The 11,573-nt window shown below is 43.5% G+C and overlaps 2 protein-coding genes across 2 annotated transcripts; both read left to right on the top strand.

Moving 5' to 3' along the window:
- Nucleotides 1-957: 957 nt before the first annotated feature.
- On the top strand, nt 958-7,476 carry LOC145232387 (uncharacterized). Its single transcript, XM_080096999.1, has one exon. It carries the CDS (start codon nt 2,014-2,016, stop codon nt 3,535-3,537), a length of 1,524 nt encoding a protein of 507 aa, XP_079953125.1. The 5' UTR covers nt 958-2,013; the 3' UTR covers nt 3,538-7,476.
- A 1,418-nt stretch (nt 7,477-8,894) lies between these two features.
- On the top strand, nt 8,895-11,361 carry LOC145232376 (uncharacterized). Its single transcript, XM_080096988.1, has one exon. It carries the CDS (start codon nt 8,968-8,970, stop codon nt 11,359-11,361), a length of 2,394 nt encoding a protein of 797 aa, XP_079953114.1. The 5' UTR covers nt 8,895-8,967.
- Nucleotides 11,362-11,573: the final 212 nt, after the last annotated feature.

The raw sequence follows: 11,573 nt of genomic DNA, 5'->3' as shown, positions 1-11,573 counted from the left end.
ATATAGGGCTTTGGTTCTTTGTGTCTGGGTTTTGTGCGTACCTTGCTGGTGGCACAACGCAAGTCTCTGTTTGGTCAATCCGTCGAACACCCATATAGGACATCGGCTTTGGCGTTTTGTGTACATATATTTGATTCCTATTCACAGCATTCTGTGTTCATTTGCATATGTGGCTTTTTGTACATTTACCACATTTGGTGTTCATTTGCATATGTGACCCCTGTACTTATGGTGCTCATTTGCATAAATAAGTTCTTCTCAGCTCTTTTCAGTTTTTTCCGCCATTTTGTTTCGTTTGTGCTTTCTGTGTTTTGTTTCTTTATCTGCCTCCAACCCTTTGAGGTACTTGTTTCGTCCCCCCTTAAACAGTATATTGCGCGATTTTGTTTTCGTGGCAATAAACAAATATCCACTTCGGTGTTACTTTTTTCGACTTTAATTATTTCAAATCGGTTCCCTAACGCTGCGGACGGTTGGTTGGTAGGTTTGTTTTTTTATTACCCATTAGAAGTGTTGCTGGGCCTTACACAAAGCCGTGGGGGCGCCAATGAGGCTCCCCGTGATCCAGAAGTTGAGCTGAAGCGCACAGCTGCAAGGGCTGATCGGCTAATTAGGTTCGGTAATTATGCCAGACCTGCTGGCCCCAGCAAGTCGCGCCGGAGCCAATCCGGTAATTACCGGGTGGCTACCACACCTATGTGCCTGCAATGCTTCGAATAAACTCAAAATGAACAGGTCTGCGCAATTGGAAAACACGCCACAATGTTACAGTAGCACTGCACAAAGTTAGTATCACATTGTTTTGGCCACTACTTTGCTCTAGTGGACATATCATGCGCGACACCGACTGACTGGGGATTTTTTCTTGCCATTTCACTTGTAAAAATAACCCGTGTCTTGAAATGAAGCATGTACGGGCTTCAGGTAGCCGCCTGTTACCTTATAACAGTGTTCTATTTGAATAAGGTAAGCATCTGCACTCCTGTTCAAAAGAAAGAAAGAAAAAAAAAAAAGAAAGAAAGCAAAACAAAAAAGAGACAAAGGTAACCCTTGCACGTTGTTTGGTGCGTTTTAACTTTCTCACGTGTTTTTCTTTTGTGTGCACTTTTTGATTTGTGCTGCGAGCTAGGCAGTTTTGTTTATTTAGAACCTTTTTTTGTCAGTCAGCTAGCGGAGTCTTTTTTTTGGGCGCTTCGGCGCCCCTAGTGGTTTTTTTTTTACCCCTTTCCGCTCTTTCTTTCTGTAAACAATAAACGTTAGTTCTCTTTTCTTTTAGCTTTTTTTTACTAAGTAAAACGTAACTTGCCTTCTAAAGGCCTCTACCCGGATAACGCCCCCTAGTGTTTTTATCTCTTTTTTTTTAACTGCCCCTCCTTTCTGCGATCGATAAACTTTTGCCCTTAAGGCCCTTACGCCCTCTAGTGTTTTTGACCCTTTTTTCTGACGTAACTTTTGCCCTTAAGGCCCTCTGGTTTTGTTTTAACTTTTTGGTCTCTTCCTGCTCTCTGTCGCCACCCCCCTGACCCCGCCCTCCCTACAAAGGAGCGGCGCCAGCGGGTTTGCGTCACAGAGCCCTTTTTTTCCTTTTTCCTTTGTGTTGTCCTTTTTTTGTGAGGTCAAGCCCCACTGATTGCCTGCCGGCTATCGCTGGGACTTCCCCTCCCCCTAGGCAATCAAGAGTTGTTTGATTGTCTTTGTCCTTTGTTTTTTTTCGTACGGTTGATTTTTTGACTTTCGGGGATTCCCCCTTCCTGTAAGGGAATTCCCCTATTTTGATACCTCGCTTTCGCGCGCCCGACGCCAGCTCTCAAAAACCGGTACTTCCCCAAACGCGATACTCACAACATAGAAATCACCAACTTTTAACTTTTTCAAACTCTACCCCTTTTAACGAAAACAGGCCGCACCCTTGTCGACCAGCCTTAAATAAATTCAAATAACCCCCGAGTCATCGGTATTTCCTTTTTTTATTTTTTGTTTCCATTTTACAATTTTTTCACGCAACAAAAAAAAATGCCGCAAGAATACTGCGACGAATATCGATCACTACACATTCAGGTCGTCAGTGAAGAATGGATACCCTTTGACATTTTTATGTTAGTTTTCGAACCGGGCAACCCTTTAGAAAAATATAAAGAAGCGTTGGTTGCATGCAGATCAATTAACAGAAAAAGCTCACTTTTCAAAATAACCTTCGCCGAAAAGAACACTGGAGACATCGCAAGACTTCATAAAGAACTTAAAAACTCTGTCAGATGGACTGACCGAGCCGAGTCGATAATTCTTCAAAGCTTTTTACCTCCAAAACCACTTACCAGACTCACACTTTTCCCAGTTCCAATAGAATTTAAACGTAAACATTTCGAATCAGCAGCAAGGAATATGGATTGGGGCCACTACAACAAGCATACCTTTTTAACATACAGAAAATACCCAAATATCTTCAATAGTTATGTGCATCTGTTCTTGGAAGAGGTAGTTTTAGAAAACATCCCGATACAAGTTAAAATGTTTGGCCACGACGTACAAATTGCAAAGCCAGGGGAGTCTTTCGGACCCGCATGCAGCACCTGCAAAGAGCGTGGGCACTGGACTTCCCAGTGCCCTCGACGTTTCACTTGCAGACTCTGCTATGAATCTGGACATACACAGAAATTCTGCCCACTCAACTCGCCCATAGAATCATCATCACCAGGCCCAACTTCTTCAGACGATGAAACCGTAAACCGCTACAATAAAGAATTTCCAAAACTACCGAAAAACCAAAAAAAATGCACACCAAAGGACACTTTAGACAATAGGCAAAACCCAGAAGACCTTACAAACATTGTCATCCAAGAAGAACGAAAACAGAGAAAAAAAGAAAAATTCGACGAAAATATAACTCTCGACAAAAGCCTAGGACTGGATCCATCACCGTCAACTACATTACAAGGCATTCCCGAAGCACCAGAACCCCCTCCAGACAAAGAAAATAACAAGGTCCAAAACAAAGAACCGGAACCCACTCAAAAAAAAACACAGAACGACCCCTCCCCAACTATTCTCATCGACGAAGACGAGGATTCGGCCAAAAAACTTCATCCCAAACAAATCAAATTTCATTCATCCTCTTCCCTTTCCAATTACGGCACTCCCATCTCACCAGAAAATAAAGATCCAAAAGCTACAATCGGACAAGAAGTAACAAAAACAACAACTGAAACCCAGAATCAACCATCTACGGACAAATCCGCACCAGAAATATTTCCTCCTCCCTCAATCTTTTCAACATCATCATCGGAACCTCAATCCACACCTGAGTCTGACAAGCAAGTAGAAAAAGCTGGTACAAGCAAAGAAAAAAATGTTAGCACACAATCAAAAACTGGACAAACCAAACCATTATCCTGCTCGGCACCACATACTCCACATAAGGAAAGAAGTCAAGCAAACAAGAGAAGAAACACAAGTTCAGAGAAAAAGAAAAAGAAGAAGAAAGCAAAGACAAAAGGAACTCCCCACCCCAATAAAGCGCATTCAAGCTTTCGGCGTTAAACGTGAATGGACTTGAATCGAACTTAAAAAACGTATCTACTTTTCTCGCAACCGATGACTCTGACTCGGACATAATTCTAATTCAAGAAGTACATTTAATAGACCAAAACATTTTCACAAATTGGGCCCAAAAACAAAATTTAGACTTTTACTTTAACTCCAATTGGAAACATGAATCCCAAAACGTACCCAAAAATAAATTTGACGGCACCCTCATTCTTGTTAAAAAATCGTTCTCTAACAATTTGGAAATTAAGCATGAAATTGTGGTAGACCAACGCATTCATAAGATTAGCTTCTCTACAAATTCCCAATTTTATGAAATAGTCAACATTTATCTCCCATCCGGTGCACAAAATATCAAAAATAGAATTGACCTTTTTAAAGCAATTTTCGCAAATACCAATCAAAACCACTGTAAAATATTAGCCGGCGATTTTAATTTTGTTGAAAGCAAATTGGACACAATCAACCCAAATTTTAGATTAGAAAAGGATGCAAAATTATGGACGCAATTATGTAGACAACATGGATTTATAGACTGTTTCCGCTTTAAATACCCAACGAAAAAAATCTTCACACGAATAACCGCACGCGTCTCAACAAGAATAGACAGATTTTACTGCAATATCCAAATGCTACATCAACTAAATTCGGCCAAACACACCAACTATCCATACTCCGACCACAATTTCTCACCCAACATCTCGATAATTTTAAACAAGCCAAAACGATGGGGAAAACCCCTGTGGAAACTTAACTTGTCCCTCTTAGAAAACCAAGAATACACCGACTTAATAAATAACCTAATACTCGACTTTGAAAACGAAAAAGACCGCTTCTCTAACCCGTTTGATTGGTGGGAAAACCTAAAAAAGAAAATACGCAAAAAATCGATCTCGTTCGCAATTAATTTGAAACGAAACGAAAAATTAGAAAACCAAAAAATACAACGAGACTTTGAAGACTTCATGGCAATCTTATCCCCCACAAACCTGGATGCCAACTTAAAAATTTTAGAACTCCAGAAAAAAATAAAAAGCAACGCTGAAAAACCTTTATACGGCGCAAAAATACGAGCAAGAATTAAAGATTATTGCAACGATGAAAAACCGGACAAATCCTTTTTCAGCACCGAAGTTGTTAAACAAGAAAAAGCAAGTATTCGCCTACTTAAAATTAATGGACAAGAAATTACCGACCCCGAAGTAATTATGCAAAACGTACACTCTTTCTACTCTAATCTCTGGCAAAAAACTAACGACACCACCGATACGGCCCAAAATTTCTTTCTATCGAATTTAAAAAACTACCCCGACCAACCATTAGATGCCCCAATCTCACTCAAAGAATTAGAAATAACCAAAAACGCCATGAACAAAAACTCATCCCCTGGAAACGACGGAATCCCCATTGAATTCTATTCACATTTTTGGAAAAATCTAAAACAACATTTAATTGAACTAATTTACAATATTTATTTCGCAAAACAGCTCCCACCCTCATTAAAAAACGCAGTCGTCAAACTAATCCCAAAAAAGAGCGACAAAACTTTAATAAAAAACTGGCGTCCAATATCCCTTCTAAACGCGGACTATAAATTAATCAGCAAAACAATCGCCCGACGTCTTCAAAATGAACTTAACGATAAATTATCACCGGAACAAAAATGCGGATTAGATAAAAGATATATCCAACATATACACTATAACATTAAAGCAGCAATCGACTTGAGCAAAGAAAAACAAAATCCTTTAGCCCTTATTATGCTGGATATTGAGAAAGCTTTCGATACTGTGGACCACAAATTCATGCTTAAAGTTTTAAAATCGTTAAACATAAATGAATACACTCGCACCTGGATCCAAATTTTGTATACGAATATTAATAGTAAAATAAATGTAAATGGCAATTTAACTGATGAAATCAAAATAAATAGAGGAGTTCGACAAGGGTGTGGCCTGTCTATGCTCCTTTATGTGGCTGTGGCAGACACGCTAATTCGTGCAACAAATATAAACTCTCGAATCAACGGAATCAAATTTGGCAAGACCGAAATTAAACTACAACAATATGCTGATGACACAACCTTCCTCATATCAAATAAACAATCGGTTCTCGAAATTTTTAAACTTATGGACTTATATCGTAAAGCCAGCGGTCAAGCAATTAACCAAAGCAAAACAGAAATTATTGGCATATCACAAAATTTACGCGACGAATTAAACTTTGTATATCCCGACTTCACAAAAACCAGCGCAAAAATACTAGGACTTCACTGCACAAATAATCATTTCGACCCATACTTAAATTGGAATCCAATTCTCCAACAAACCAAACACATTACATCCATTTTTTCGGCCCGCAAATTATCAATTTTCGGAAAAATATCCATAATTAACACGTTAATTTACCCAAAAATCCTATTCACTGCAAGAGTTATAAATCCCCAACCAAAACATATCAAAGAAATGAAAACCGCAATCTTCAAATTTTTCTGGTACCCCAAAAAAATTGAACAAACCAAACGAAACAAATTAATAGCTCCATATGATAAAGGCGGAATCAATTTCCCGGACTTAGAAACGAAACTTAATGCATTAAAATTAGAAAAACTACGCGACCTGTTAACAAATTATGGCAAATTTGGGCAATTTACAATCTAGGCACAAAACTTAAACAGATCAACCCAGCTTTGTTTAATAATTCCTGACCTAACGCGTTTAAACCTAATAGAGAATGGCAACATATCTACAACCTCTACTTAAACTTACTAGAATACAACAACGATTTCGAATGGAAAAAATCAAAACTTCGGCACTTTTACTTTGAATTAGTTAAATCAATAGACATAGACACCACTCCAGCACACCTCGCAGATTTCAATTGGAGAAGTGCCTTGTTCCGTTCTAAAGGATCAAGGCACTTCTTCAACAATCAAGAAAGGCAATGCGCATATTTCGCGATCCAAAAATCGTACAAATGGGGAGACTTTTACAGAAAACATAATTTAAATATAATGCCCAATCGTAAAATTCGGAAAACGCGTTGCAAATTTTGCCACAATAAAAATGATAACATCACGCACCTCCTAATTGAATGCCCAACCACAAATTTAATAACTAACTTTTTACGCGACCTATTCCAAAATAATTTAAACTTTATTTTTGATCCCAATAACGACCTAAAACTTTATAATCACTTTGATTCGGACATCCCGCTAATTGTTATTAAAGCAACAGCAATCTGGCGTAATACAATAATCAAACAAAAACAAAAGCTCGACTTTTTAAATTCGTATACCGAAAACCCACCTGCCTTCCCAAAAAAATTAGCAGGAAAAATTTACGCATCCCTGAAAAATGAACTTGAAATTTTTACGAAACAACTTGGCGAACAAACAATTGAATTAAAATTTGGAATAAATACTGATCAATAAAACAAACAAACAGCCACATCAAGGAGAAAAAATACACGTATCTGATCTGTACTATTTGTACTTGAATATTATACTGGTGGAATATGTAATAAACTTTTTTATGTGTATGATTTTTATATTTTCTGTTCTCTACTGCCAGCTCGCGGCGTTTACTTTATGTACTTTTCAGTTTGCAAGGGTTACCCGTTTTTTTACTTTATGATATGTTTTCTATGCTTGTATTGGTTATTTATGTTTTGTTTGGTTGCATATAGTTTTTCCTTTTATATAGGAAGGAGACGGCATTACCTACCGTTTTTTTTTGCGGTCGGTCGTCACTGGTTGAGGCGGGGCGGGGCCTCTACAAAAAAAAAAAAAAAAAAAAAAAAAAAAAAAAAGTGTTACTTTTTTTTCGACTTTAATTATTTCAAATCGGTTCCCTAACGCTGCGGACGGTTGGTTGGTTGTTTTTATTATTATTATTACCCATTAGAAGTGTTGCTGGGCCTTACACAAAGTCGTGGGGGCGCCAATGAGGCTCCCCGTGGTGCAAAAGTTGAGCTGAAGCGCACAGCAGCACGGACTGGTCGGCTAATTATGTTCGGTAATTATGCCAGACCTGCTGGCCCCAGCAAGTCGCGCCTGAGCCAACCCGGTAATTACCGGGTGGCTACCACACCTATGTGCTTGCAATGCTCCGGATAAAGTCACCATGAACAGGTCTGCGCAAGTGGAAAACACGCCACAATGTTCTAGTAGCACTGCACAAAGTTAGTATCACATTGTTTTGGCCACTACTTTGCTCTAGTGGACATATCATGCGCGACACCGACTGACTGGGGATTTTTTCTTGCCATTTCTCTCGTAAAAATAACCCGTGTCTTGAAATGAAGCATGTACGGGCTTCAGGTAGCCGCCTGTTACATTGTAACAGTGTTCTATTTGAATAAGATAAGATTACACGATTTCAACACTCGGTGTTACCTCGGCTGCGGACGGTTGGTTGGTAGGTTTGTTTTTTTATTACCCATTAGAAGTGTTGCTGGGCCTTACACAAAGCCGTGGGGGCGCCAATGAGGCTCCCCGTGATCCAGAAGTTGAGCTGAAGCGCACAGCTGCAAGGGCTGATCGGCTAATTAGGTTCGGTAATTATGCCAGACCTGCTGGCCCCAGTAAGTCGCGCCGGAGCCAATCCGGTAATTACCGGGTGGCTACCACACCTATGTGCCTGCAATGCTTCGAATAAACTCAAAATGAACAGGTCTGCGCAATTGGAAAACACGCCACAATGTTACAGTAGCACTGCACAAAGTTAGTATCACATTGTTTTGGCCACTACTTTGCTCTAGTGGACATATCATGCGCGACACCGACTGACTGGGGATTTTTTCTTGCCATTTCACTCGTAAAAATAACCCGTGTCTTGAAATAAAGCATGTACGGGCTTCAGGTAGCCGCCTGTTACCTTATAACAGTGTTCTATTTGAATAAGGTAAGATTTCACGATTTCAACACTTCGGTGTTACTTTTTTTCGACTTTAATTATTTCAAATCGGTTGCCTAACGCTGCGGACGGTTGGTTGGTAGGTTTGTTTTTTTATTACCCATTAGAAGTGTTGCTGGGCCTTACACAAAGTCGTGGGGGCGCCAATGAGGCTCCCCGTGGTGCAAAAGTTGAGCTGAAGCGCACAGCAGCACGGACTGGTCGGCTAATTATGTTCGGTAATTATGCCAGACCTGCTGGCCCCAGCAAGTCGCGCCTGAGCCAACCCGGTAATTACCGGGTGGCTACCACACCTATGTGCTTGCAATGCTCCGGATAAAGTCACCATGAACAGGTCTGCGCAAGTGGAAAACACGCCACAATGTTCTAGTAGCACTGCACAAAGTTAGTATCACATTGTTTTGGCCACTACTTTGCTCTAGTGGACATATCATGCGCGACACCGACTGACTGGGGATTTTTTCTTGCCATTTCTCTCGTAAAAATAACCCGTGTCTTGAAATGAAGCATGTACGGGCTTCAGGTAGCCGCCTGTTACCTTATAACAGTATTCTATGTGAATAAGGTAAGCATCAGTATTATATTGATTGCCCCTTATCCGTGCCATCAGCAAGTTAAGTCAATAGATTTACACGTGGAACTGGCGCGAATAGAAGTCATTTCGGCTCCCTGTGCGTTTACCCCATCTACTGTTTCCACCCCTGTTAGGCCTAACGTTTGTGCGGACTTCTATTGCCGTCGCAAACGTTCTTACCCGAACTACCCCGTGTGTTCACCACAAAGGGTAGTTGACTCCCCACCTGCTACCCCGGCCACCTCGTGCGTCACCTTGTGGACACGAGGCCTGTGCCCCCCCAAGCCTGCCCCCGAGCGCGACCCCAGCCCGGTAAGGCAGAGCCCAAACCTTCGACACCAGCACCCACGACACCCCGGCCCGCTTTTTCCACCCACCCCCATCCCAGACCGACGAACGTCCGGGGCTCCCAGCCCTTTTCAGGGCTCTTGCGTGGAAAGGACCAGTCGGTCACCCAGCGTGCAGGGCGCCGGCCCAACTGCTGATACGTCGTCACAGCAAGTCGAAGTCGATTTCGACCTAGTGACGTCACGGTCGAACCTTCCTGCTGCAAGGTCGACCTTTGAAGGAGGATTAACGTCGAAACTCACCGTTCCGCTTGAACGAGTTTCGACCATGGCAAAGGCGTGGAATGTCGTTGCAAGCCGCAACCTTCCACCTTTCAGTCGGGAGACTGAAGTACTAGCCAAGCTTCCTGCCCGGAAGACTCGACAGTTCATTTATGAACTGTTGAAAAAGGTCAACTTTCCGGCGCAGGAGCTCGAAGGCATCGTCGAGCGCCGTGGAGGGCTCACGGACTTCACGTGCCGCACCAAGGAGGGTGCGCGCACGCTGCAAAGGAAACTCGGGTCGCACCCAACCGTGGAGTATGCAAAACTCTACGACTCGGAGTGGACCCGGGTTTGGGTGAAGGAGGTTCCACCCAGGTACTCCAACGAGGAAATCCGTGCATACATCGAACGTAAGCACGGAGAGGTCAAGAAGCACGAGAAGGTCAAGGATCGTTGGGGCCTGTACGATGGCAAACGAACCTTCGACACAAAAACGGTTGACCTCAAGGAAAGCCCAATTGGTCCGAAAATCAGACTGGGTGGTTTGGCCTTTGTCATTGAATATGACAACCAACCACCGCAGTGCTTCGTATGTCGCCAGTTTGGGCACATGCGTGACGAGTGCGAGGCACTCAAAAGCCGGGAAAACACCCCCGAAAACTCGGTAGAGGAAGCGGTCGAGGGCCCGCCTCTACCTTCGGCTACCTCCACCCCGGTGCGGGCGGAGAAGAACGACGGTTTTCAGGTGGTCCAGGGGCGCCGACACCGAAAGAAAAGCGGCAACGCGAATGCCAACCCCCTGAAGTCCAGTGCCACCGAGACAGGCACCCTGGTTGCACAGGCACTGGAGCCTCTAACAACAGAGGCCAACAAGGAACTTCAGCATCCGGAGGGCGGCACCTCGGGTGCCCCCGACAATGGGAAACTTCAGTATCCGGAGGACGGCACCTCGGGTGCCTCCGACAATGGGAAACTTCAGAATCCGGAGGGCGTCACCTCGGGTGACCCCGACAAAGGAAAGGATCTTCAGTATCCGGAGGGCGACACCTCGGGTGCCCCCGACAAAGGAAAGGATCTTCAGTATCCGGAGGGCGGCACCTCGGGTGCCCCCGCCCCTCCTGGCCCAAGGCCACAACGAAACCCGCCGCGGAAACCAAAGAAGAGCGCGGGAGGCACTTCGGGTGCCGCAGCCAAGAAACCCGGGGCGACAAAGAAGCAAACCCCGCGGAAATCTGGGCCCACACCTGATCCTGAGGGTGGTACCTCGGGTGCCCCCGACCCTACCGGCGGGAAAACAGGGCCCAGATCCCCGCCAACACAGGATCCGGACTTGGATTTTTTGGACAAAGATTTGGATTTATTGGCCCACCCGGCTGAAGACAAAGAAGTGGATTTATTGGCCGACCCGGCCGAAGAGAAGGAAATCCAACTGAAAGAGGGAATCCTCGAAGACCTTTTGGAAGCTGCAAGAGACCTCTCTGACTCCAGCGGAGAGGACAAGGTACCGGTACTTAATAAGCGTGATAGGTCGTCGTCGAACTCTGGCGATGACCGAAAGCGGGCCTGTTTTGAAAATTTTCACAATATCGTTTCGTGTGAGTGCGGGCAGGACACGCTTCTATCTAAAGAGGGAGAAGCCATAACTTGCCCGGGTTGTAAAAAGTGCTACATTAAATGCTCGTGTGGCCATGCTCATCCGTTAGGGGATGGGCAAGGTAGCCAATGCTCTGAGTGTAAAACGTTTTTCCCCATGCACGCTCTTAACTATACCGTTTAGGGACTAGAAGCGTTTTTTTTGATACACCGTTGTAACACGCCAATATCAATAGTCATGGCGAATTTCCTAAAAATAGCCACATTCAACGTCGGGGGGATGGCCGATCCAGCTAAGCGATCCGCTGTATTGTCATCCCTCCGGTCGTTAGACGCCCACATCATTCTCCTCCAGGAGACGCATAGTTCTCCTGTGACGGAGGGTGGGTGGTGCGT

Source organism: Phallusia mammillata, chromosome 6 (genome assembly GCF_965637545.1).
Source record: "Phallusia mammillata chromosome 6, kaPhaMamm4.hap1.1, whole genome shotgun sequence".
Lineage (NCBI taxonomy): Eukaryota > Metazoa > Chordata > Ascidiacea > Phlebobranchia > Ascidiidae > Phallusia > Phallusia mammillata.
This window is presented reverse-complemented; position numbering and strand designations above follow the sequence as displayed.